At 44.9% G+C, this 24704-nt stretch overlaps 5 protein-coding genes and 1 long non-coding RNA gene across 11 annotated transcripts; 2 read left to right on the top strand and 4 right to left on the bottom strand.

The window, feature by feature from the left end:
- Positions 1-888: 888 nt before the first annotated feature.
- Positions 889-4386, bottom strand: LOC105569658 (DET1 homolog). Of its 2 annotated transcripts, none has more exons than XM_012026293.1 (8): positions 3615-4386; positions 3337-3474; positions 2953-3097; positions 2639-2747; positions 2079-2555; positions 1781-1987; positions 1486-1683; positions 889-1084 (listed from the first exon to the last, which is right to left on the bottom strand). In XM_012026293.1, exons 1-7 carry the CDS (start codon positions 4026-4028, stop codon positions 1500-1502), a joined length of 1674 nt encoding a protein of 557 aa, XP_011881683.1. In that variant the 5' UTR covers positions 4029-4386; the 3' UTR covers positions 889-1084; positions 1486-1499. The 2 variants fall into 2 exon arrangements, with proteins under 2 accessions (XP_011881683.1, XP_011881682.1); XM_012026292.1 differs by having other exon boundaries at positions 889-1090; positions 1492-1683; positions 3615-4385.
- A 158-nt stretch (positions 4387-4544) lies between these two features.
- On the top strand, positions 4545-7685 carry LOC105569656 (zinc finger MYND domain-containing protein 10). Of its 3 annotated transcripts, none has more exons than XM_012026291.1 (9): positions 4545-4558; positions 5062-5367; positions 5667-5775; positions 6044-6336; positions 6482-6687; positions 6759-6928; positions 7001-7144; positions 7223-7455; positions 7551-7685. In XM_012026291.1, exons 2-9 carry the CDS (start codon positions 5270-5272, stop codon positions 7636-7638), a joined length of 1341 nt encoding a protein of 446 aa, XP_011881681.1. In that variant the 5' UTR covers positions 4545-4558; positions 5062-5269; the 3' UTR covers positions 7639-7685. The 3 variants fall into 3 exon arrangements, with proteins under 3 accessions (XP_011881681.1, XP_011881680.1, XP_011881679.1); XM_012026290.1 differs by lacking the exon at positions 4545-4558 and adding an exon at positions 4741-4756; XM_012026289.1 differs by lacking the exon at positions 4545-4558 and having other exon boundaries at positions 4891-5367.
- Positions 7686-7866: 181 nt separating this feature from the next.
- Positions 7867-9581, bottom strand: LOC105569653 (40S ribosomal protein S12). The gene is made up of 5 exons (XM_012026286.1): positions 9520-9581; positions 9349-9386; positions 8571-8705; positions 8223-8427; positions 7867-7965 (listed from the first exon to the last, which is right to left on the bottom strand). Exons 2-5 carry the CDS (start codon positions 9363-9365, stop codon positions 7897-7899), a joined length of 426 nt encoding a protein of 141 aa, XP_011881676.1. The 5' UTR covers positions 9366-9386; positions 9520-9581; the 3' UTR covers positions 7867-7896.
- A 661-nt stretch (positions 9582-10242) lies between these two features.
- On the bottom strand, positions 10243-19388 carry LOC105569655 (DNA-binding protein D-ETS-6-like). Of its 3 annotated transcripts, none has more exons than XR_001009528.1 (4): positions 17100-19388; positions 12914-13178; positions 11654-12073; positions 10243-10306 (listed from the first exon to the last, which is right to left on the bottom strand). XR_001009528.1 is itself a non-coding variant. In XM_012026288.1 (4 exons), the coding sequence occupies exons 1-4, from the start codon at positions 17788-17790 to the stop codon at positions 11758-11760; spliced, it is 1176 nt and encodes a 391-aa protein (XP_011881678.1). In that variant the 5' UTR covers positions 17791-19388; the 3' UTR covers positions 10827-11757. The 3 variants fall into 3 exon arrangements, 2 of the variants coding, with proteins under 2 accessions (XP_011881678.1, XP_011881677.1); XM_012026288.1 differs by lacking the exon at positions 10243-10306 and having other exon boundaries at positions 10827-12073; positions 17100-17348; positions 17445-19388; XM_012026287.1 differs by lacking the exon at positions 10243-10306 and having other exon boundaries at positions 10827-12073.
- LOC105569654 lies at positions 13982-17186 on the top strand. Its single transcript, XR_001009527.1, has 3 exons — positions 13982-14268; positions 14390-14546; positions 17119-17186. It is a non-coding gene; the product is annotated as an uncharacterized LOC105569654 (long non-coding RNA).
- A 692-nt stretch (positions 19389-20080) lies between the features above and the next one.
- Positions 20081-21944, bottom strand: LOC105569652 (ER membrane protein complex subunit 7). Its single transcript, XM_012026285.1, has 4 exons — positions 21488-21944; positions 21153-21411; positions 20986-21060; positions 20081-20778 (listed from the first exon to the last, which is right to left on the bottom strand). The coding sequence occupies exons 1-4, from the start codon at positions 21685-21687 to the stop codon at positions 20650-20652; spliced, it is 663 nt and encodes a 220-aa protein (XP_011881675.1). The 5' UTR covers positions 21688-21944; the 3' UTR covers positions 20081-20649.
- Between the last annotated feature and the right edge of the window lie 2760 nt (positions 21945-24704).

Genomic DNA, 24704 nt, shown 5'->3' with positions numbered 1-24704 from the left:
TGACCGTGATTGGCCAATTTCTTAAAGCTTAGGGCTTAAATCATCTATTGTAGACTGGGACTAAAGCTTAGGGCTTAAATCATCTATTGTAGACTGGACTTAGTCCCAGTCTACAATAGAGATTTAAGCCCTAAGCCTTAAGAAATTGACTAATCACAGTCGCGCATTCTACTCATACTTGACCGTGATTGGCCAATTTCTTAAAGCTTAGGACTTAAATCATCTATTGTAGACTGGGACTTAAGCCATAAGAAACTGATCAATCACAAGCGATTACTCTCCTTCTTCAGACTGTGATTGGTCAATTTCTTATGGCTTAAGGCTTACACACCTATTGTAGACCCGATCTTACATATCACACATAAAATTCGGTGCTATAACGGTTTGGTTTGATTATATAAAATATTTGGACAAATTTTTGAAACAACCAGTAACATCTTTTATACAGGCTTGCTAGCCTGTTATAAGAGACCGTCGTTGTCATTTCAATACATGATAATAACATTTAAATGAAGATGTACGCTGACCAAAATCACTTGTCACGTCAAACGAAAAAGCTCGTCAACCTTGGCCTTATTTACTCTGTCGTTCTCTCACATTGCTTGATAGTACCATTTTGCTTGCTGGACGCATCTTTGTCAATGCGGAAAAACTTTAAAAACTTTCGGTTTAATTTACCTTTTATCCTTGACCTCTTTTTCTAGTTTTACGAACCGTGTTGGTCCGAAGCGCATGATACGACGTCGATTGCAGTGCATTAATTAAACTGCAAGTCTCACTTGCTGGTCTTGGCTGGCAATCCTTCGTTCCACGTCCATGAATGTAATCCTCTTCGGAAATTGAAATCTTCCTCCGTAGACGATGCCGATCGTAACGATAAAACCCGCATTGCTCGATGTTCAATTGTATTAAAAGTATATTAAATTACATTGCATCTTACATGCTAGTAGTTGAGGATAGTCTTTGAATCTAATGTAACTTTGCATAATCGCAGCTGTAAGAGCTTTTGTTCGAAAAGTAAAGTCCATTTTGTACTTCAACGGCAGCGATCTCGACAATTCTCACGCGAGAAAGTAATAGCAGAGAGAAACCTGAGAGCGGCCACGCCGACGTTTTACTTCAGAGCTCTGCGAGATAGGTCACTTGCGCGCTCTTACGTGACAAAACAATCTCTTGAAACGGTGTCAAGTAAACCGCCGGCGTGGCCGCTCTCAGGTTTCTCTCTGATAATAGCGAATTCGATTGCTTGTGAGTGCGTTAAGACTTGTTTACAGTTTAATTCTGAAATACTTTTTAATTAGTAAAATGGTCTTTACATTCGTGTGAATCATTTTTCTAGTTAGATAATCTTTGACCATGTATTTAAAACATTGCAAGACATTGTTAAATGCAAAAATCTACTATGAACAAGTTTTAATGTGCAAGGAAACCGAATTCGCCATAAGAAATCCGTTTGTACATTAGTAAAATATACATATACATGTCGAGAAAGGGAAGACTTAGACGCGCCTAACGTGAAAACTGACGATATATTCTGCATTAGTACGTTGCACCGAGATTGCGAACGGGTCCGTTGGATGGAACGTGAACGCGACTAGTCGTCTCGCAGCCGTCGGTGCTGTTCGGCCCAGCATGCCGGCGTACATTTTGAATTTCAAGAGGCCCGAATCGCGCGCATAGAAGCTGCAAAAGAAGACAGGAAGACAGCAGTCGCACACATGGGCGGATATTGGTTTTCCCGAGTAACATTTTGCCGCGAGTATAAGAATGAGTTGCCAACCGTATCGGATGTTCCCCGCAAGCTTTGGGACGTTCCATCATAGACACGTATTTGTCGTCGTAGCAGAATAGCGACAGGTCGAGGTACGGAGAGCTCGAGTAGGATTGCGCGCATATCGGCAACTGGGCGAGCAGCCTCTTCGTGGCTTCGGTAACGCCTCCGTATCTGGCGCTTATTATCGTTTGCTTGAACCTCTGCTGCAACAATCTAAGGAAGGCAAAGGGCACTTAAACGAGAATCGCTCGGATCAAGTATACGTTGTTATTTGTAACAAATTTTAATGCAGACTATCGCATACCTGGCGTATATGTTATTCGACGGCGAACACATGTACTGACAATCCGTGCTCATCCTGGCGTTTCTGAAGAAGTCGCTGAAATTCTCGAATTGGGTCAACAGCTGAGTCGACGCGTTGTCGTAAGCCGCCAGGATTTTCGCCGTGACCATGTCGTAAACCACCAGCAGAGCCGGCTGCGCATTTGGCTCGTTCGCTTGCAACGTCGCCACTTCTTCGCTCGCGTACCTGACCAGTATGTGATTCGTGTCCAGCAGCTGCATCTTCCACATCCGTAGCGAGTTGAGCTGATCAAAGTATTGATAATACCTTCTCAGTTCGTAGGGATCCTTCGCCACGTAGCTTATATACTCCGCTCGTTTGTACAAGTATACCAATAACCTGTGCTTCAGACTATTTATTGCAACGTCCTTAAACGGCCGGTAATTGATTCCGGGGAAAGCACTCGTCAACAAATACGCGTCGTCTTCCATGCAAAACCTAATACATGTCGTTTGTACTGCATTTGTATCGTCAGACAACAATTGTAACGCTTGGTAGGACAAACTTCTTGTTCAACGTACCTTCCTATCGTCCTCACATTTATAAACATGCCATCGAGTATTTGAAAGATATGTATGGTTTGGTGCTGCACGGACAAGACTGCCAGTATATCTTTGTACAAATACAAACCTGCGTAGAGAGAGAAATGAATTTGTCCCGAAGACTCGATACGTTAGTAACTGCTTAGCTGACCGTTAAAGTTGTAAGTGAACTTCAATGCATTAAAATAGACAACGGCAGTTAACATTGAGAATCTCCACGCTTGTTGACAAGTCGTACCACAAAGCTGGATCCAATTCGGTCAGATAAGCAGCGACGGTTCGCCCGAATGTACCTTGATTATGCGACAAATAAATTTTGTCCACTTTGAAGTGTCTCGTGTCGCACAGCTTTCCACCCTTCAAGTCGACGAGGTGCAAGCTGTAATCCTCGAGCGGCGACCTGGGATTCGGCGTCAATGCCTCGTTATTGGAATAAATCTGCAAGAAATAATGCATCGTCAGTCTTCCTCTCTAAAGTCGTGCGCCCACGATGCTAGAACTTGGCCCAAGTTCCTGTCTTGAGAAATGCGTAGCCGATCAACTTGCAGTTACAAAAGCTGCAAATTAATCGACTACACATCTCTCGAAACTAGAACTTGGATCAAGTGCTAGCATCGCGGACACGAGTCTTAAGAATAACAATCCCATGAGGGAAGTAATGAAGAGTTTCTCGCTACCTGATAAAAGTGCGGTCTCAGCTCCTCGGGGATGTGAGCGGCCGAGCCCACGATTACGTACCGTGCGTCGTCTGTGAAGAGACTGCATTCTCTGTTCAATTGCTGGTTGCTTTCTACTACATTTATAATCCACTTCACCTACAAATACGTTTCAGAGCTGGTACACCAATTTTACCAGTTTTCCCCTTGCTCACTCTCGCTCTTTTTTTTTTTCCCTTAATCTTTACAATCCGCAAAGTAATGGCGTACGCCGCGCGGACTCGGTTAGTATCCAGTACCTTGAAAAACCGCGCGAAGACATTACTTCGTATGTGAAAGCTACGGTCGTCGCTTTTGTGGCCGACGTACTCTTCTTCGCAGTCGGCCAGCAGGTCCGCGGCGGCCGGCGCCCCGCGGTACTCGTACACCTCGATCGACGTCTGGTCCGCGCTGAACGCCACGAGGTACCTGCCGTCCGGGCTGAACTTGCGTAGGAAGCACGGCGGCTTCTCCACGTTCATCACGGTGAAGTTGGGGAAGACGTTCTGGTAGAACTGCCGCGCGCAGTGCACGTGGGTGCCCGGGTACGGGCAGCCCATCGTCTCCCTTCGCCTCAGTCGCACCACCACGTTCTGCGGGCCGATCCTACGGGGATTCACGGGGCACGGATCCGTTACGGATTCGATCCTGCCGCCGCTCTCGCGCCCAGCCATCCTACGACAGCCTCGTCGCGCGAGAACGTTGCTCGTCGCGCGCGCCCATCGCGTCTACGAGGTGTTACAACGCATCGTCCCTACGCGAACAAACGCCGCTCCACTCCCGACAATGCCCCGAATCGGGTTCACTCGTGCATCCAAAGATAGGTTAGGACCTAGGCGTAATGCGTGGTCTACAATGCCAGTCGTAGTCGTAAGAATGATCGACTGCGATTGGTCAATTTCGTCAGACACATAAGAATTGACCAATCATAGTCGACTATTCTTACGACTTCCATGTGGACGAGGCTTTAGGCGAGACACGCAAGACCGACCTCGCGCATGCGTCACATTTTCTCGACGTCGCGGAGCGGCGGCCGAAGACGATTGGCCGAACACGACCGGTCCCCGAGGACGCGAGCCAATCGGCGCCAATCGCCACCTGACCGCGTTGGCAAACGACACGTTGCTGAACGCAAGTCTCGTTTCCCGCGCCGCTGACGTAAGGGCTTTCGACCTTTGAGCAACACACATATACGATACATGTGGTATGTGTGTTGCTCATTATTAATTTTTATTAGACTTACAAACTTAGTTTCAGTGATGCCATATTGTTCTTTAATTTAGCCGAACCTTTTCACGAACGGTTGGGATATTAAAATGAAAAAATTGTCTTAGTAGCACAATATATCGGCGCAATATTGGGAAACAATGTAAAATACTATCCCCAATATTGGTCCAATATTGTAAGATGAACGCCTTCTCTTATTTAGCAATATTGGTCTAATATATTGTATCAATATTGGACCAATATTCCCATTACATTGTTAAATATTGGCCAATGCACTTTCAATATAAATCTAATATTTTATAATTATTATGGTGCAATATTTACATTTATTCCACGGCCAATATTGCCTTCACGTTGGACGATGTCGACCAATGCATTCCTAATATAACCAACATTTGACCAATGTTTAGCTAATGCGCTGTGCTACTGGGCTGATAACTCATTAATAATATTTTTAATTACTTTGCGTTTTTTTTTTAGCGTTTCGTATCGCACGTTATTTCGCCTCTCTCTGTCGCGAAGTTGCAGACAGGATGGATCTGGAGTTCCCGCATGGAAACACATGGATACGATTTATTGATCAAACGTACTCTTGTACGCGAGAGATTTGGAGACATCGTGCCGTAAACGGAGAACGTTAATCTGAAACGCGAACTCGACAGAGTCGTTCATTCTACAGGTCGAAGGAATGGCAGATCAGCTGGAACACATAATACCGCCGTGGGAGGTCGAGGCCTTCGTGCAGAGCTTGAACGTCTCGGACCTCGAAAACGTCGGTACCAAGGGGTAATTTCGCATTTTCGTAAATTCCCTTGTCGCAATAAATTAGATACAACTTAGGCCTGGTTTCACCAAACGTCGCCTAACTTTAATCTCTGTTTAATCTACCAGGGGTAGGTAACCCCCTGGTCCACAATCTTGCTTTAGGTAAACTGCAAGCCTCAAGCCGTAAGAAATTAACCGATCATTTATTCCCCTCACTTTCACCTGTGAGTGATTAATTTCTTACGGCTTAAGGCTTACAGCTTACTTAAAGCAAGATTGTGAAACAGGAGTTAAAGAGTGATCTGAAATCGATCTTTCAGCTGGCTGGAATTCCATAAGAAACTGGCGTTGCTAAACCAGCAGAGTGTGTTCGAGATATCTGAACTGCGCGAGGAGAGCGTCATGGAATGGTTCATCTCGTTAAAAAAAGTAAATAATTAGGTGCAACGACTTATATTTAACGAGTAAATTAATGCAACGGATGAAGCAATGTTTGCACATGTGCATTGCAAGCAGAAGGAATTTTTAGCTGAGTGAAAAGGATAGACGTGCCGGAATACAATTTTCTGCATAATAAATTGATATAATTTCTTATTTAAGCAAAACATTCTTTCTACATAAAAGAAACTAGGAAATTGTATCTCGGCACGATTATCCCTTTTCACGGTACAAGTCTTTTTAACTTGCTTGGTTTTAGACTCCTATTCTTGTGTACGAAGCTATACAAATGGACATATGGAAGCACAAGGTGTTCCCGCTTCTGATCGATCTCAATGGCGAGCCGACGAACACGTTCATGCTGTACAGCGTGCTGTATCACGAAGTTATCGTGGTCTCGTTATTGGAACATGTATTGTTCCATTGCGAAGGCGCGCAAACGGCGGACGACACGGCGATCGATCTCATCGATTACACCGTGCAACGCGTAACGACGCTTCTCGATGGAAAAACCGAAGATATATACGAGAGATCCGAAATCACAGACGCCAAGTGAGATACGGTTCTCCATTTTAACTGGACAGATTGTAAAGTAAACTCGGCAGATGATGCGCATTTGTAGTATTTGTGCATAGAGCCGGTGTACTTTTTACATTTTTATATACCGAATTTGTTGTTCATGCATGCCTCTCGCCAGTTCCTGCTTGGAAGAGATAGTGGAGAAGCAGAAGGCATTCGAGTTCGACATTGGGATGCGGTGCATCTCGATTCTTCACTATCTGATCGAAATTTTGGACAGCTTGCCCCTCTGCGCGATCTCGCGTATGCTGGCGATACATGACGTTCCGTACTTATTCGCGCAGCTGATTGAGAGTCAGCCGTGGAAGAAGCAAAATGAGGACGGTAACATCTATTTTTCGCTTCTAGCTACCCAATCAATACAAATAAACGAGTTGCCATTGATCTTCGTGCAGGCGAAGTGATGACGTACGAGGCCAGCTGGAAGAAAATTAAGACCAACGAAATTGGGAAGATCAATAAAAGGGAGGGGCAGGTGTGGTTCGGTCTGCGAGAATTGCTTCTTAATCCGAAGTGCTCTCCGTACTACGAGATCACAGAGCACAGGCTGTCCCAGCTATCGAAGGTGCCGTTCGTCGTCGATACTTGTACCGATGATTGTACATAATTTACAATTTTAAGTGGAATTTTGTCCTAGTTGCAGAGACATTTGCACGAAGATGTGCTCGATCAAATCGCTCCTTTGATAGAGCTTAAGAGATGGCTATCTTATTTGAACATATCGCCGGGGATGCCGTCCTCAGGCACGACCTGCCCGGTTCGCGTGGAAGTTTTGCCGCAGGTATGTCGCTGTTCTTTTCTATTCTTATCTCTTATTTTATCGATGTCAGCTATTCAAGATTAAGTACATTAATTACAGATAAAGTCGACTATTTTGGAGAAATACCATAAGAAGTGGAAGAAACTGGCTCGACATCAGTCCAAGTGTCTATTTACCACGGATGCGAGTTACATTAAAGACGCCGCGCAAATTTTAAATGACGTCTACGATTTGGAGAAGTTAGATCGTATGGAAGCGAAAAGATGTTCGTTATGCCAAGAACCGTCTAAGAAACGATGCTCCAGATGCAAGGAAGCTTGGTATTGTAGCAGGTACGTAGGGAATACTTTGAGGATTTGTCATCAAGTTATGTTAAATGTGTATCCTCAAAAGTAACATACAGAGATGACAATTCGTTCTCTTGTAGAGAGTGCCAAGTGAAAGACTGGGAAAGCCACAAGGATATTTGCAACACGACGACGAAAAAACAAAACAGTGATAACGTAGATTCCTAGCGATTAAGAATATGCGTATTCATCAAAATAAAGTAACCTTATCTCTCCTTGTATTTTGTTCCTTTCAAATTATACAATGTAAATTATAGTCGCGAAGATTGCAACGCTCTTCTCAAGAACATTGTCTTCACACATTTCCAAATTAAAAAAATCAAAGTTTCGATCTTTATACTCCGCACATTTTAACGGAGATTCCGAGAGATTTCGGAAACGGAAGTATTCTATTCGTGTAGTTGTCAAATATTTTATTAAAAGATGTTAATGTACAGCGCTTTGTTTAAGGTATTCCATTAGGACGTCTTTAGCAGGTGTGTCTTCACCAAAATCCTAAAAGCAATGAATGCTCACTCAACAACTTAACAACGACTGAAGGAAGAAAACGTTGACAAAAGTGATATCAGTAAGGCACAATTACAGCATGGTCTGCTTATTTTACGGGTTCTACTCAGTAGAGGGAGCCTAAATTATCATCAGATGTGATACGTCTCATAATTATCTCTTTAACGTACTATTAAGTCTTATAATTGCAACAAGTTCCATAGAAAAAAAAGGAGCAGAAGTTTAGAAACTTGGAAACAGCCTACCTTTATGACAACGCACGAGCAGCCGACCACTTTGCGCGCTTTGCCCGCGCTGTCGATTTTACACAGGCCAGCCCACTCGCCCAGCTTCTTGTTATTGTCTACCTTTATCAGCGGAATTTGATGTTCATTGCATAACGCTTGAACCAGTTTCTTGTACATCGGCTCGTCGCAATTATCTGCCAAGATACAGAGCATGGCTTGCCTCCTGGAATACAAAAAATTCACTGGTAAAAACCACTGTACTTAACATTGGTTTTACTAGAGCGGAAAGACGCGGGCAGCAGAAACGAGTCAAACGAACGCGTTTCGAAGGAAAGAGACAACACTCAATCAATTTTTCCATCTTACTTGTCCAAGGCTTTAGCAGCTTCGTGGAGCCCGTGCACAACGCCATCGTGAATGAGCGAATTCTTCAGAACTTCTTGCAGCGCCGTGTTAACGTCCATGCTGCCACCCGCCGCCATCACGGATGGCACATCGTCGCTGCAAGGAAAGTTTTATTGAACGCGATAGCACAATACGACAATCGGGAATACTGTTCAAAGCCCGAACAATAAATCAAAATACATATATCGGTTTTTTATCTGCGTTCGGCGTTGCAGATCCAAGACGTCTGAGCGCTCTTTGGCATTCGAGTGAGCGAGAGAGAATGGGACAAGGTGCGTTCCGTTTCACGCGTGACGCTCATAATGCATCATTTGTCCTTATTCAACATCGGGAAAGTAACGAGGATACATGATGCATCATTTATCCTTTAACATTTGGCGAATAACAAAGATAAACGATGCATCATGCGTGAGACGAAACACATCCATAGAAAGGGAGGAAGAGTACTCCGACGCCTCAGATTTACAATGCAGCTATTATCTACGTTGATCACTTGTCAAACATGTATTTTTACATGCTGCAAGCTCTTTTGAAAATCCACGATTGAGCTTTCAACAACAAAAGTCTAAGTCTGTCCAATGTTATCGCACAACGTTGAGCGCATTTGCTACACGTCAAACTCTTCTCCTTGTCGCTAAGCGTTTCCGTGCGGCTTATACATTCGTGATTTCGTTAGCTTTATCGAATCCAGCCGGGCGAAAGGAGAAGGTGCTGGGGGAGGGCCGCCTGGTATACTCACTTTTCTACGTCGGACATGTTCGGGCGAGCCGGGGTTAACTGGAAATAAATACAGGACGTTATTATTCCCGCTCTGGAAAACACATTCCAACGTTTCCGCGGACTGGATACGCGACGATCTCAACGTAACGAGCGGATTTTAACCGGCAGTATCCAACGTGGTTTCATTTACCTTTTCCGTGAAGCGAAGAGGAGGTTACCAGCTTCCGCGCGTGCGTCACCTCGATCGCTAGCGACGCCACGCGCGTTGCGACCGGCCGCCATGTTGGCACGTGGCGGCATCTGTCGCGTATCCGGTAAGTATCAACGTATATCCAATGGTACAGAGTTTACTGATTATCCACCGAGCGTCGCCTTCGATGTGGACTGCGCGCGGTTCACTTGATGCTGCGCGACTGCCATGAAGCGTTTTTCTTCTCCGTTTGTTTAATTAAAAGGAAGGCGGATAACACTTTGAAGCAGTGATTCGCAGCACCGTGTCAGTCCAGTTGTAGGACCGAGGATCACAAAAGAGAAGAAGTAGAAGAGGAAGAAGTGATTTGCAGCATTAAATTGGACCGTGGTGGGTCCTTTGGTCACATGACTCGGCGTCATGTTGAGGTCGGGACCAGCGCTTGAATTTGAGTTTCTGTTAAGTTAGTCCAATATTCGGTACGTATAGTAAATTTCGGAACGCAACCTTAAGCTATAAAATATAATGTATCTTCTCTAGTAAATAGTTTACCGTTCGGTCGTAGAAGTTGTTTACACGGCAAACTTGCGCTGCCCTTTTCTCTCTTTGTTTTCTTCATGGCAAAATAATAAGATAATCCCTTTTGCAGATTGACTTAATCTAACGGGGATCGAAATGCAACGCACATTGCTTTGGCTCGCAATATTGCTACCTTCTGAAGAAGATACAGTGCGTGGAATGATAGCCGTTCAACAGCAATGGAAATCGAGGACCCAAAGTGGGAAGCCTGTTGGGGAAAACATATAATTGCAATCGATGGAGTCGCATATCTCTCCAGAGTTGGGAAAGTTACTTTATAAAAGTATCTGGTTACAATTACAATTCTTTTTGCTAAAAATGTAGCTAGTTACAGTTGCAAGTTACCAATTCTGAAAAGTAACGCGTTACAGTTACTAAAAAAACAACGAATCGTTACTTTGCAGTTGCTTTCTTGCAATGAAAATAAAAATATCAACTCTGCATTTGAATTGTAAAGTGTCGATAAAGGCCTCTATGCGCAAATGCAAGGCCCAGTGCGATCTGTGGATGTTTAAAATACTTATAAAGTAACTCTTAATGTAAACTATTAAATTAGTTACTAGCTAGTTATCGAAAAGATGTAACTGAGTTAAGTCACAGTTACAGATGAAGAGAAAGTACCCATACAGCATGCATGTCTAAAAGACATCTTTCAGTCCCAGTCTACAATAGAGATTGATTTTCGATCGGTCTCACATAACGGCAGGGATTTTTCATTTTCTACATTATATTTATTGGATAGAAAGTCGTGTTTACAAAATATACATTACGAGTACGATTCTATAAAAGTAGTCAGTAACGAGTTGGCATAGAATCTATTATTATAGTCGATTCTACAATAGTAGTCGCGATGATAACAAGGAGATAAGATGTGCAGTATTGCTTCATGTATGTGATATATTTACAGATTCCCTCGCGTGTCTCGGATTATTGTGACGAGTAGCTCGAGTAGAACGTGAAACTCGTAACAATATCACTTGTCGCTAATCGTTAATTATTTCTAAGTGATGAGTTTTCTACCCGGGACTTCTGGGAGCGAGGGAATCCCGGCGATATTATAGCACGTCTCTTAGAACATAAACGTCTAAAGTATTTCGCGCTTGTGTGCTGTTAATAGGCGATTTTTGGTACAAGCGTACACTCGACATCATGAATTTACACCTGAAAATAGCCGTTAAGTTGAATCTATTCCGATAAAAAACTTCAGTTCATTGAAATAAATTTTCCTATTGGATATCTTTAGCGTCCTTCTTCAGGTGTAAAGGCATTCATGACGCTGGGTGTACATACACTCTGGTATACTTTGGTATGTACCAAATGTACCAAACAGTCGCCAAAAATCGCCTAATATCATCCATCCGAACGAGAAATGATTCGTCGATCAATGTCGAAACGATGTCGACTCGACGAATCCTTTCTCACTGGAACATTAACAATTATCAATGCGTACGCAGTCCGTCTGTGCGTGTCAATTAACAATAAGGACCGAAACGAAGGTAACTTGACCTGTCGGTTTAACGCTCCAAGATATTACGAAAAAACGGTGGTAATGTACCTGAAATAAGAAAGGAGGGATCCAAAGAGCGCGAGCCATCAGCCACTCGAGTTGAAATCCGGTTAACGTAATCTCACGTGCCTAGGCGGCGACTGAAGACAACGTTATTTCGGCGGTGAATATCGATACGGCCAATAATGCGGCGGCGGCATCGGTGGCGGAGGTGGCTGTTGTTGACCGGAAGGCGACGGCTCCGATTGTAAGGAGGACGACGCGGAGTGCTGAGCGGGTGCCACCGGATACAAGCGATGTGCCTGATGATGGGGATGGCAGCTCGCGCTTGTTACACGCGACGACGTCGACGCCTCCAGCATGATGCCGGCTTGCGACTGACAGGCCATCCTCAGGCCGTGAAAATCGAACTTGTAAGCGTAACGTTTACCATGAACCTTCGTCATTATATTCTTGTCGTAGTAATACCTGCGATAATAATATTATTCTCTCTTAACGGCACTGCGTAGTGCGCGCGGGTCGTTTCAAGGCGTTCAAGATCTATGAATCTCCTGGTGAAAAATGTGTCTCAGACTTTTTATACGAATTGGTACACTTTTTAGATACGCTGACGAGAAAGTCTACTTCTTTTCTTAGAATTTTTCACGTGAATAGTCTAAAACATTCTGTTTCTGCGATTTCTCAGTCTACGATTTCTGAAAACATATGTTAAACTTTTTCCAATCTTATGAGACTACGTCTGAAATTGTAGAATGAGCAATCTTAGAAATCTCAGAATATTTTAGAAATCATAGATGTGAAAAATTCTTGAAAAGATGTAAATTTTCACGGCATTTCTGAAAGGTGTATCAATTTGTAATATGAAAAGTCTGAAAAATTCTGAGAAGAATCAGAGTCTATAAGGATCTTAAGACAGATTTGACGAAGGTAAAATCTATGAGCTGTATGGAGGATAAAGACAAGGAGAGAGAGCTGTGAATATTATGTCAGTGCCTCAAAGGTGAACAATGCTAAGTCAAACTTTTTGCAAAAACGAGATTTTATGTTTTTTAAATCAGCTCGACAAAGTGACTCAAAGAATATAAAAATCTCGTTTTGGCAAAAATTGCGACTTAACGTTATTTACCTATGATGTCCATTTCTACCAATGTAAATTAACTACGATCTTTTTCCAATTCCTGAGACTAGAAAAAGATAAAAAGTAAGTGAAACCGAGATCCAAGTTAATCCGCATTGGTAGAAATGGACATCGATGTGGCCTATGACACGATTGTGTCATTGTATATTCGTTTACGTTATACAATTTACCTCAGCGCGCGTGACAACTTGTCGTAATTCATGTTAGGCTTGCTCTTGCGCTCGCCCCAGCGACGTGCGACCTCGTCCGGATCGGTGAGCTTGAATTCCCCGTTGGAGCCCTCCCACGCGATGCAGGACGAGTTAGACGAATCGGAGAGCAGCTCCAGCAGGAATTGCCAGAGCTGAACCTGTCCGCCTCCGACCGCCCCTGAGGCACTGGCTCCAGCCGTTGATCCAATCAGCGAGCAAGTCCGTTGTAGGAGGCTGAACCTATCTGCGGAGCAGAAAACGGAACACGCATGCACCAAGCCCCCGTTCTCGAGGCGTTCTTGAGATCGAGTCGTCTCGACCGTGAGAGACAGAGCGATGGACCGTCGGCTCTCCTCGTCGTACACCTGTCCTCTCGTTCTGGCTGACACGGATTTTTATTCCCTCCGCCTTTATTTCCGTATCACTCATACCGTAAATATTTCGTCGCGTTTACGACAGGATTTTACGTTTGAATTCCACCGCGAGAGTTTGTTAAAATTCGAGCGGTCGTCCCGATATTCTCTATTTCTCAAGTTCTATTGTAAATAATTTCTATTTTTTACACTGTCAAGTTGGGCATCGCATTCGTTACGCGCGAATTTTCGTTTACATATAAATACACGTGCGGCGAGGACGATGTTACGCGCGCGACGGTATTTCCGAAAGTTTCATTTTTAATTTTTCGCCTTGCTGAATTTACCATTATAAAAAATTGCAGCGGCCGAAGGATGCAATCTGGTGTCCTGCTGAAGATGTAGAGGGTGCGTCTGAATTCTCCACATTACGCGCCGAATTTACCACCTTGGCCTAATCCTGTGCCATATAAACGGCGCTTTCGGAAACCGATAGACGACAAGCTCATCATCTCCGGAGAGTCACGCGCATTGGGGATGCGTTTTCTCGCGTCTTCCGTACGACGATCATCTCTCGGTCTTAACGTTCTTAACCGCGATCCTGCATCTTTTCGATTTGAAAAGAGCGTGCATCGCTATGGGTTTCTCGTGACAACGGAAAAAATAACAGTCGAAACTAATTTTGCAGGGACTCGGACGGCCGCGCGAGCGAGCGTAGCCCGAGCAGCTTCATCGCGGACCAGCTGTCTCTCGCGAAATAATGGATACAAATCGAGGAGCATCAATCGAGACTCGTATCACTGATCCCGATAACGTTGGACGCGTCTCGGACACACGCGAACACGCAATGTCAATCGTCAGCGGCAGACAGACGCATTTGGAAAGCTAAAACTCCGCCAGCCAGTGGACAGAGAGCGACTGAGCGACCTTTGCCCCTGGTTATTTCAGCCCTTCGCGCCCTCCCCCCCACTCTTGGTCTTGGTAAGAACGGAATACCTTTGCACCCCCTCTTCTGACGTACTGCGCTTAGGGTACTTGCCGGTATCCGCCATCTCTTTCGCTCTGTTACTCTTTCGGAATATACGCAAGTGTATCTTTTCAGGACCATCTCGCAAGCTAGGAGGACGAAGTTACGTAATTTTATTCCAAGATTTCCTCTCTCGTAAATGGATCTCTCAAGCGCTTGTGTTTGGAGCGATCGTTTCATTGCGGACTACACTTCTGCAAAAACTTGGATAGATACGTTTGCAGAAGAACTAGTAAGTTTTGCGTTTTCTCGCTCGCTACTCGACTCTACTCTTAACGCTAGCTAATGACTCGCTCTCGAAAACGATTAACGACTGCCCCGTCCTTTCTCGATCCTTCGTCGCCTACCGTTATTTTAAGTATCATAGCATCATCCGCTGTCGAGAGCACATCGTCCCATCGGGCAAACAGGGCACAAACATGTTAGCTTCGGACGAGCTTTGGAATCTAATGTTAGTCGGAATAATCACACTCCACACGTTTGTATTATTTTTCGTTTGGCTTACGTAGACTGAAAGTGTACAACACATCCTTAAGGAACACATTAAAATCAACGAAAAGCCAAATTGACTCTACTTCGATTCGAAATGGCCACGCGTTTTCCGTGCTCGCCCCTCTTTTCGATACGGAATATAAAAAAAGATTTCAGAGTCTTTTATGTACATTTTATTGTACGCAAAAGAGAAGAAGAAAGAAACGGGGGAATGTGTGAAACTTTATCATTCGACTGCTGTGCTAAAGATGACATAAAGTGCTCGAAGGGCAGGCTCGCGCGGATTCACTCGAGGATATCGCGGATGCATTGTGCACGTGCGCGCGTGTGCGTATAAAATACAAAGTGCACGCCGTAAACGCGGGGCGAGCGTATACGCGACGTCCTGTGAGCGACGTGTGACGGAGGCGCGACGCGTAAAATTATCCCGTATACATTCAAGATCCGAGAGAACGCGCTGTGCCGCTCATCACGAAAACAATATAGTCGCGCCCCGCGGCGAGCTTACCACCCCCGAGCCCGTTAGAGCCTGCCCCCCTGAGGGAGGAGAGCAGAAAGAGGGGTAAAAGCGGTCGCGCGGAGCAAGCTCGTAACCCCTCGTGGCACCACCTTTCCGCTGCCCTAAACACTCGATGGTTTATTCATGAGGACTCTCTCACCGCGATAACACTGATTCGTTTAATAAACGGCTGCTGCCGGGGCGAGATGGGCCGACGCGCGCGCACACACGCGCGCGAAAACGGGCGAGAAAGGGAGACGGAAAGGGAGCGAAAAGGGAGAGGGAGAAAGAGAGCTGCAACGTTATTCAAACGGACGATATATCTCGGAGGCTTACGCTGCCACAGTTCGGTACCTCTCACTTTTCGCTTTTCTTCCTCCACGTCCGAGGAGATGGTGCTCGAGAGTCCTGTATTCCGTATACGAAAAAGAGGGGGCGAATAGAGCGTAGACAAAGGGAGAAATTACGTTTCTTTTTTTTCCCCCGTTTCCTTTTTACCTCGTTTTCTCTTCGTCGCGACTCCACGCGGTTGGCACCAATTCTAATGTAAAGCCTCGCGTCCACGATGCTAGATCCCGGTCCAACGTGCGTGTTATAGCCAGCACAACTGCCGTTTTCCCGTTAAATGTGCAAGTCGATTGGCTATACATTTCTCGAGATCTAGGGGTCAATTCTGTATCTTACATTGTAGTGAAAATGCTGTAAGTGAGTAGCTTTGTATCTTTCTAACTGTCCCCTTAGAATGCACAATTTTTAGCATTTTCACCATATATATTGTAAGATACAGAATTGATGCTCTAGTACCGTGGACACAGGGCTGGGATGCATTATACTATTTGTATATTGCATCGTACTTGCTATCGCTAACACATGATTGCATAAAAATGTTTCTATTGAAGTACTACCACAGAGTCTACTCTCGTAGAAATCTCTTTTCTTTTTATCGCTTCTTTATCTTATCCTCGGGGTATCGCTTTCCTACTCGCAATCAGTCGCCACGATTTTTAAATGTACGGGCTTTTTTTTTCCTTCGGGAGTCGTGCAAGCGATAGAGGTGAGGAAAGTCTGGGGCGAAACGTATCCGTTCGACGATACCGATATTTACTTTCCCGCCGGACCGCGTTTATCTGTAATAGATCGCCACCATCGTTAAGGCCTTAGATAAGCTCCAGCTGGACCAGAATCGGTCCCTGGGGAACGGTTAGCCTTTTCCGGTCACTCTCCATTCAATCGTGACAGGTCCAAGACCAAATCCCTATTACGCTTTCCTAAGAGCTTTGCCGTTTAGATTTATAGCGCGAATCGCTTTGGATTTATGCTTGCAATTAATATGCGTAGAAGACATTATTATCCCTAAGAAAAAAATGAACTGTTTTACATATAAGGGAGGAATAGATAGCTAGATCTCCAGAACTATCTGTAGATAAAACTAAAAAGCTGTTCACGTTTAGTTGAATATCAAACCTAAAAAGAATTAAAATATAAAGTGTACCAAACCACATCTCTCTTGTCGCGTCTGAATGGAGTAATTTGACGTCAGAATTCGAAAGAACGCAGAATTCAAATTAGAAACGGAATATATAATTTTACTTATCCGAGATCCCTCACAGAAACGCAACGACTGGGAACGAAAGGAGCACTGAACAAAGCACTGAACTAAACCAACTTTTGAATCTTCATTTCCTCAAATTTATTCCGGACATCTAAATTCATATTAAAGTTATTAACACAAAATCTCTAATGGCAGGGAAACAGATAGGAAAAAATAGCAATTTTGAGCCTAGACTCTCTCACCATTTTCGTTTTCTTGCAGCAAGCCCGGGGTGTACACGCCAGTGGCTTGGAAACGAAGATGAGCCAGGTGTCTCGCCAGGATACTACCTGCCGTGCCGCCGATGTCCCGCCAATCTTGCGGCGTTAATCGCAACAGCTCCTTGCCGGTCGACGGGAGTATCGTCGCGATGGAGCCTGGCCTGATGGCGAATGTCCGGCCGCACCACGAGATCCACTCGTTTATGTGACCCGAGCTCCACGTGGACGGATCTGAAAGACGACGTTCATCAGGACGTATCGCCCGTGTCTCAATACGCGAGTCCAAGACGCAGGCTCTCGTCCGTCGTTCGCCGATCGGATATTTACCGGACGGCACCATAATCTGCTCGGACTCGGATCGGCGATCGTCCGGATCTTCGTCGTTGCTCTTCTCGTCGCTTTCCGACGCGGTTTCAACGTCGCGTATTCCGCGCGCCTGTAGAATACGCGTCGCGCGAGTTTGCTTCGCGAGCGCCTGCGTTTTCTTATCACTACACCCTTTCGATTTCGACTTTGAGCCTGAATTCGGCTCGGAGTCCGTCATCTCGGACGGCAGCTGACGCACGGTGTCAGAGTCTTGAGAAATGTCCGCAATTCGGCAGAGGAATTCACGATTTTTCCTAGCGAATCGTTCACTCAGCGTGACCATCTCGCCTCTAGTAACACCGAGCATTCTCGCCTAATTTCGGCGTTGGAGTTGAGTATCTCCTCAAGCAAGATCACACCTCGCAAGTGCGGCATCCTTCGCCGAGATTAGGCTCGAATTAGCGCCCTAATCGACGCTCGTTCATCTTCACGTTGCACCTAATCACTTCGCCTTGTAACCGCGACTTCTTTGCGCTATCTATAAATATTGCCAACATTTATATATTCACCGTAACTTTCTAGATGAAATTCTTCACACCTTGGCCGCCACCGAATATCTGAGTAATCACTTGATCACGCGATCGATCGTCCAATTATTTATCTCGCAAGAGAACTCGATCACCGCGGTACAACGCGGACGTCGTGCAATCGCGACGCAATGCTCCGATCTAGTCGAAACCTGAATGAAACGAAATCGGGAGGAGGCGAGCGGCCCGGAGGCCCGATTGGCGAAATATGGATTCCCGGAAGAGCCGGCACACTCAGCCGCTCTCTCGCTCTCGGCTCCGTGCATCGTCGACCGCTGAATCATGCGCTTGTGGTTGCTCATCTTTACTTTCGTGTTCCTTTTTTCGTTTTCAATTCCCACGGACCACGCGCTCCTGCTTCCTGGCGTTAATCGGGCCCGATTTAATGTAACTTTCCTTTTTCCGAGAAACTTTTGTCACAAATCGTCGCGTTACACAGAGAAAGAGAGAGGAGTTTGCCTCGTGATATCTAAAGATATTCCTTAAAGCGCCGAGCTACGAGAATCAATGTAACTCGTTTGAGCGAGAATACTTTTGTCCATAAGTTACAGGAGGTTTTCCCGTACTTCGTGGAACTCTGTAGAATTTTCGCGGGTATTTGTTTTTTGCTTTCGAGCTGCAGATGTGCGTAGATATCTTTTTACTCGAATGACCCGGAACTGCTTAATCATACTTAAGAAACGTATATCTAATGTCGCAATACTAGCGAGTTTTTTTTTGTCCTATGACTTAAACGTTCCGAGAACGTTTTACTCCTTTCCTGACCGGACTGACCGTACAATCAGAATCACACAACAGGTCCATTGGAACTTTAATGTGACAAATTAAAACGTTATGTATAAACGTAATTTTATTTTTACGAGTAAGGCTGATGGCAGATAACAATCGGCAAGCGCTTAAGGGTCTATCGAGACAAAATTTGTATATTTGCATAAGCATATGCGTAAAGAAATTGATTAGTTTATTTCCTTATGCACGCACTTATGGCCCAATCAGATTCCTTATGCATATCTTCATGCACTACTGAGACAGACGTAGATCGCTGTCGGATATCGAGACGTAGCCGATGTTCAATGAGACAATTTTTTTAAAAGAAATTTACTACGGAATAGACCATCGGCTACGTCCCGACACGCGACAGCGACATATGACGTATTGTATAACAGGCGTTAGAGTTTGAGCAGAAAGATTGTCGTAACAGTTTACGACGACCTTTCTGCTGAGGCCCTTAAAGCCTAATCTACCATGTGCTCTTTGCGTCTAGAAATATTCTGTTTTAGCAAATAGAATTTAGCAAATAAGCTATTTTATCAGCAAATCAAAACGCTTAAAAACTTTGTCGACAACGTACGATTGTACAATGTATAATGTACAATTTATCAACTTGTTTGTCAAACTTTTCAAATGTATTTATTGGCTACAAAATAGAATGTTTCTAGACGCAAAGAGCACATTGTAGATTAGGCCTAAGAGTTTAGGATCGTTCTCCGCCATCAGCCTAGTACTATTGCGAAAGATGCTCTAGCGCAATTTTTTAAACGGGCAGTTATACGATTGTTATAACTGCCCATGTTTGTGCAATTTTGTGTACAGATAAGAAATCTTGATCGTTCGTCGATATTTCCGAGAAAGATAAAAAAAAGATTAGATAAAGATTTTAAGAGACATTTCAAACGCTTATAAGATTTTCTGAATTATTTGTAGAAATTCTTCCAGAAAAAGCGAGCGTCTTTGCTTGGAGAACCGAGATTTGCCGTTATCATTTCTCAATGCTCGAAATATCTTGGAAATATCTCAAGTCTCTGTTGGCTTCTCGTACAGGCTCAGACATTTTCTCATAGGACAAAATAATTATTAACATCGATTAACATGGCAATCATCAGATAATAAGATATTACAGAATTAAATTGGATACGATTACTAGTATAACGTGTAGTTTCGCGCGAGAGTAGTTGATATGTAATCAATGAGCTTGATCTCGTTCTGTGAACTTGCCTCTCGAGTCGATTGGAAAACTTGAAGATTAGGGAGTGAGGATGGATGGATAAAGATCCGTCTTGGCAGCCTAGATTTCCAAAATTTATACACAATTGTTATTTATTCGTGGTATTACAGATACACGCCCGTTTCAGGATTTAGAAAATTGTATCTTGTGCCTAGACACCTTACATAAGACAGGATTAATCTAGACATCACAGAGAGCGACCGACACAAGAGAGTGTAAACAAAATAACATCTTTGTGACGCAGAGTACAATCACAATCGTTAGTGTGTCGTTACGTTAGGTCAGATTTTTCCTCTACTTACATTCGTACGAAGCTATTTCTCTACTTTACGAAATTGCAGTTATATACAAAGTAACCGCGTGAAAACGAATTGAGTACCAAGTTCGAAAGTTGTCGCCGTTGTTTCTCCGGTTGACGTGAGAGACGCGAATCCAGCGAGTTGCGAGACTGCAGAAGTATATCAAGCACTTTGAAAACGGTAGAGCTTAAAGGCTTAACGCATTGACAATCTCGCGCGAGACTCGATTCAAGAAATTGGAACGTTCCTCGTCGTCGGTATCTTAAATATATTTTAACGACTAGAGTAAACATATACATATAATAATCTACAGGTAATAAAACTAAACTAATACATTATTGTCTTTTCTTAGCAGCTTTTACAGCCTTTGATTTTTGTTTTTCTCCTCCAGAAAGAAAAGACGTTATTACTTCAGACATTTCTGGCATATTATAGATAGTGAGATTATTTAATTGCTCCATTTCCTACAAAATGCATTTAGTTTATGACTTGTCAAGGACTAGAGTATATAGACTACGTGGTAAATCGTATAATAATTTATATTAGACGGTCAATAGTATCTTACAGCATTATCTCTCATTTATTTATCTAGAGATATTAGGAAAAAATAAAAAAAACCCTCCTAGTTTTGAGGATCACTCAATTTTTGGCCGGTCTTTAGGTCTTCTTACCTTCCTAGTTTCAGGATCGTTCATTATTTTCGGCAGAATCATGATCAGTATAAGCGGCAGAACCATCATTAAAACCTGGGGAGGAACGGAAGAGAGAAACGTTATGATTTCAGGCCGCGGGGTAGGTAAAGCGAAAGCGTATGTGCGTCGGCCGGACGCTCCGTTACCATGGGATTGAACAGGAAATCCGTTAACCGCCACTGCTCTCTGACTTGGAAATATCGGAACGGCGCCAGAGGCCTCATTTTCAACGGATAGGGCACCTGAATCACCTGCGACGTCTGTATCAAATTGACCTTACGAGCCCGGAATTTCCCTTTCTGATTGATCTCCACCCGGACTGGCTCGTAAACGTAATTCGGGTTCACCACCTCCACCATGTAAGAGCCGGACGGGACGTTCGTGATTATAAACGTGCCATCTTCCCTGAAATGAGACGCTCGTTTAATACGCGCGGATCGGGGGACCCGTTGAGATTCGCACCGCGCCCAGCCCGCGTTACCTCAGAAAGCCGTAGTGTTCGCCACCGTTTGCCATCACGTGCGTCATCAGCTGCCACCCGGTGGAGGCAGCGTTGTCCCAGGGGAACACCTTCCCCTCGATCACAAACAGATCCGTGGACGCGTCCTCGTCGTGCTCCGCTACCGCGTATCGCTCGCACAGGTTCGCGAGGATCACGAGCGAGCACAGAATTCCCCTCATTGCGAATGCGAGCGTACGATCGTTAACCTCTTCCGCATACGTTCCTTACCAGCTCTCACCTCACCTGCGACCGAATTGTCATGCGCGCCCGCTAATCCTCGGCGACCTGGGCGCAGCGATGCGCACGACACCTGTGTATACTGTATCCTGGGGAACGTGTCCCGCACCAAAGGTGTGTTCCGAAACCTGCTGAAAATGTACAGCTGACCATAGGTTGCAGGGAGGGTGACTTTATGGCGCTTTAGATTACGCGTGTAAACAATTACTGCTCAATCACGCTGATACTTATATTTTCCTCTTCAACACGCAATGCGTGCCAAAGGTTTTACCTTTAACTCGCAATGAAGTCGTAACAAGTTGTAACAACTGATCTGTGGAAAAAGAGCGTTCCTAAAACCCACCGCCGTGGTCCAGTTCCATTGTAAAGGCGGGTTTGGAAAGTTGTGAACCGCTTCAAAAGTCTGTTCGCGTCGCTTCGCATTTGTTGCACGAATCTTCGTTTTATTTCTCTCCAGCGTCCAATGTATATTTATTTCTTTTTAAAGCGCAGCAATTTTTGCGAATTTCAAGCAACACGAGCAAGCCTCATGTTTCGTAAAGTTTTGTAGTTTCAGGCTGGTATTACATTTGTCGTACGACAAAGTTTTTAAGCGTATTGATTGGCTGAAGGATAGTAAAATTCTCGAGTATCTAGAAACTTTCTATTCAGCGGCCAATCGACACGCTTGAAAAATTTGTCGTACGACAAATGTAATAGTACCCTAAAAGTTACAACGTACTTGTAATAAAACGTCGCACGTCTCCGCCAGTCATTTACTACGAATGAAGATTTGCAATCTTCTTTCGCAACTGCAGTGCGTATCCAATATTTTTTAATTCAACAACAAGTCTTCTTTCGCAACGATTGCGCGATATAACAATCAAAATATCAATCCACCAAGCAGAATTCACTCTAAAGGCAATAATTACAATTTACCGATTCAACGCGACAACGCCTCTCTGATAACGCCAACGTTCCGGCGTACTTCTTCATCGAGCTTCGAATTTTCCGCAAGAATTCAAACGTCGCGCCGGACAGGCTGCGCAACCGCTTGGCTTGGAAAGCGCGAGCCAGTCACATTGGACTGTTGCTCGGACGCTCGGTAAACGGTTGGTAGTACTGGACACGCTGGCGAAGAAGAAGGTAATACGCGAGTCGCCGGAGTGACCGCGGAGAAACGCGATCGACAATTAATTAACAGTCCGCTTGCACGAGGCTCGAGGCGTATCATGCGGTCTCGAACGTACGAGCAATGCGTTTCGAATCGTGCGTGCATCTACGAACGGCCGGTCCGCGAATCCGTTAACGGCTGAAGAGACTCGCGTAGTGTCACGTGACGTCACAGTGAAGAACAGCGTTCAACCGTTACAGTTGGAAAATCGCGAGCGCGAGAGCTGGGGGTCGACCTCGCGTCGTAGCGGCGAGTGCGGTGCAATTAAGTCGATTCTCTAACGGTCTGTCGGTCGCGTGACGTATATTCGATGTCGTGATTAGCGATAGCGCGTACTCGGCGGAACGCGGCGCGATCGAAAGTCCGTGCGGGTGGTCGGCGTCGCCGCGCAATGGCGTCGCCGCGCGACGACGATCGTGCTTTTGGGCGGCGCGTACTCCGCGGGCGCTCGTCTTCTGTCTCCGAATTCTCGGATCGCGTTGATCACGTAGCGCGCGCGCGACGTGATACATGATTTGAGATAAATAGCGCGAGACTGACTACGTTTCCACCGAGGGTCAGAGTCGGGTTGGGGTGAGCGTTTTTGCGGTGGAAACACCAAATCGGGTCAGAATCGAGTTGGGGTTTGGTGTTTCCACCGCAAAAACGCTCACCCCAACCCGATTCTGACCCGACTCTAGCCCGACTCTGACCCTCGGTGGAAACGTCATAGTAGATCCTAATTAGCGACGCCATTTAGGAATCATGTCCGCCATTTTAACAATCCTAAAGTCGGTAGCGTCATAGTGAGCTCGCGCCATCTATCGCGTCGCCGAGCGACTATCGTCGGGACGTACCAGCTGTCGCGGGGTTGTGTTCTACACTTGGCGATTTGGCGCTCAACGTGCGAGCGTCGTCGCATTCCTCGCGAGTGGATCTTGCAAAAATGCGAGCGTTGTAAAAAGAATAAAACGGCGCCGGGTTACTCGTAGTTTTGTGACCGTTTCGTGTTACTTTCGCTCAAGCGCGCGCGACCGTCATCGGAAGTGCCGTACGAAATATCGCGCGACTTTGGGCTCCGATCAGTGCGAAGGTAATTAGTGATGTGTGCAAGTGATTAGCGAACCGAGCGTGATTAGCGCAAGTGATCAGTGAATGCCAAGGAGTGCAACGAATAGGATCTGAGAGGAGGAGGCGGCCCGAGGTGCATCAGGCGCCGGAACAACCATGGGTGAGTCTCGTTTGATTTTTACGAAATACTCGTGGTTCATTGCCGCGATGCAGCTATGGTGATGTTAAATGTATCGGGTTATTTCGAGACTTTTCAAGTATTCAATATGAAATATCTGCAACGTTACTACAAGAGATTTGAGAGCTTTTCTATCTTGGTTAATCAATTCTATGCTTAAAAAATGTCTCGTACGACAAATGCGATATTAAATTGTTTGAAGGAAAAAATTTAGCTGACACACACATATATCAAATTTTGCAACGACTTATGACCCATAGACAAATTCTTGGAAATATCGTTCAATAGACTCTTAATAGGAAACTGCAGTTTATCCTCCCGCGAAGAGTCTATTAATTAGAAAATTACAAGTGCGCGGCAATTTTCGCGCAAATTTTCTCAGAATTTATCAATAATGACGGCGCGTATATGCGGCGTCTCGCGCGGCGTCACGCGCGGCGGTGTTTGCTATCGAACACCTGTGTCTCGTATGTTTTGACGCCAGTTTTTTAGAGACGTAGTACGCTCGCGTACTACTGTTTCTGAAGTAGACTTCCAGTGGTCGCTCTCTCAAGGCCTGTATATCCACGATGCTAGGT

This window comes from Vollenhovia emeryi, unplaced genomic scaffold, assembly GCF_000949405.1.
Source record: "Vollenhovia emeryi isolate VEMERY1.0 unplaced genomic scaffold, V.emery_V1.0 DF939123.1, whole genome shotgun sequence".
NCBI lineage: Eukaryota > Metazoa > Arthropoda > Insecta > Hymenoptera > Formicidae > Vollenhovia > Vollenhovia emeryi.
The sequence above is the reverse complement of the archived record's forward strand: the minus strand, read 5'-3'. Positions and strand labels throughout refer to the sequence as shown.

What these genes read in the sequence shown, in the direction of transcription:
- LOC105569658 (XM_012026293.1), bottom strand. Translation starts at nt 4,028, where the DNA reads ATGGCTGGGCGCGAGAGCGGCGGCAGGATCGAATCCGTAACGGATCCG. An exon ending in TGAGACCGCACTTTTATCAG is followed by an intron (nt 3,098 to 3,336) that starts GTAGCGAGAAAC and finishes TATTTCTTGCAG; the next exon opens with ATTTATTCCAATAACGAGGC. An exon ending in AATGTGAGGACGATAGGAAG is followed by an intron (nt 2,556 to 2,638) that starts GTACGTTGAACA and finishes GACATGTATTAG; the next exon opens with GTTTTGCATGGAAGACGACG.
- LOC105569656 (XM_012026291.1), top strand. Translation starts at nt 5,270, where the DNA reads ATGGCAGATCAGCTGGAACACATAATACCGCCGTGGGAGGTCGAGGCC. An exon ending in GGCTGTCCCAGCTATCGAAG is followed by an intron (nt 6,929 to 7,000) that starts GTGCCGTTCGTC and finishes ATTTTGTCCTAG; the next exon opens with TTGCAGAGACATTTGCACGA. An exon ending in GCGTGGAAGTTTTGCCGCAG is followed by an intron (nt 7,145 to 7,222) that starts GTATGTCGCTGT and finishes CATTAATTACAG; the next exon opens with ATAAAGTCGACTATTTTGGA.
- LOC105569653 (XM_012026286.1), bottom strand. An exon ending in GCTGCTAAAGCCTTGGACAA is followed by an intron (nt 8,428 to 8,570) that starts GTAAGATGGAAA and finishes TTTGTATTCCAG; the next exon opens with GAGGCAAGCCATGCTCTGTA. An exon ending in GCTCGTGCGTTGTCATAAAG is followed by an intron (nt 7,966 to 8,222) that starts GTAGGCTGTTTC and finishes CATTGCTTTTAG; the next exon opens with GATTTTGGTGAAGACACACC.
- LOC105569655 (XM_012026287.1), bottom strand. Translation starts at nt 17,790, where the DNA reads ATGCTCGGTGTTACTAGAGGCGAGATGGTCACGCTGAGTGAACGATTC. An exon ending in GCTGCAAGAAAACGAAAATG is followed by an intron (nt 13,179 to 17,099) that starts GTGAGAGAGTCT and finishes TCTGCTCCGCAG; the next exon opens with ATAGGTTCAGCCTCCTACAA. An exon ending in AAGTTGTCACGCGCGCTGAG is followed by an intron (nt 12,074 to 12,913) that starts GTAAATTGTATA and finishes TTATTATCGCAG; the next exon opens with GTATTACTACGACAAGAATA.
- LOC105569652 (XM_012026285.1), bottom strand. Translation starts at nt 21,687, where the DNA reads ATGAGGGGAATTCTGTGCTCGCTCGTGATCCTCGCGAACCTGTGCGAG. An exon ending in GAACACTACGGCTTTCTGAG is followed by an intron (nt 21,412 to 21,487) that starts GTAACGCGGGCT and finishes GTCTCATTTCAG; the next exon opens with GGAAGATGGCACGTTTATAA. An exon ending in ACGATCCTGAAACTAGGAAG is followed by an intron (nt 20,779 to 20,985) that starts GTAAGAAGACCT and finishes TGCATTTTGTAG; the next exon opens with GAAATGGAGCAATTAAATAA.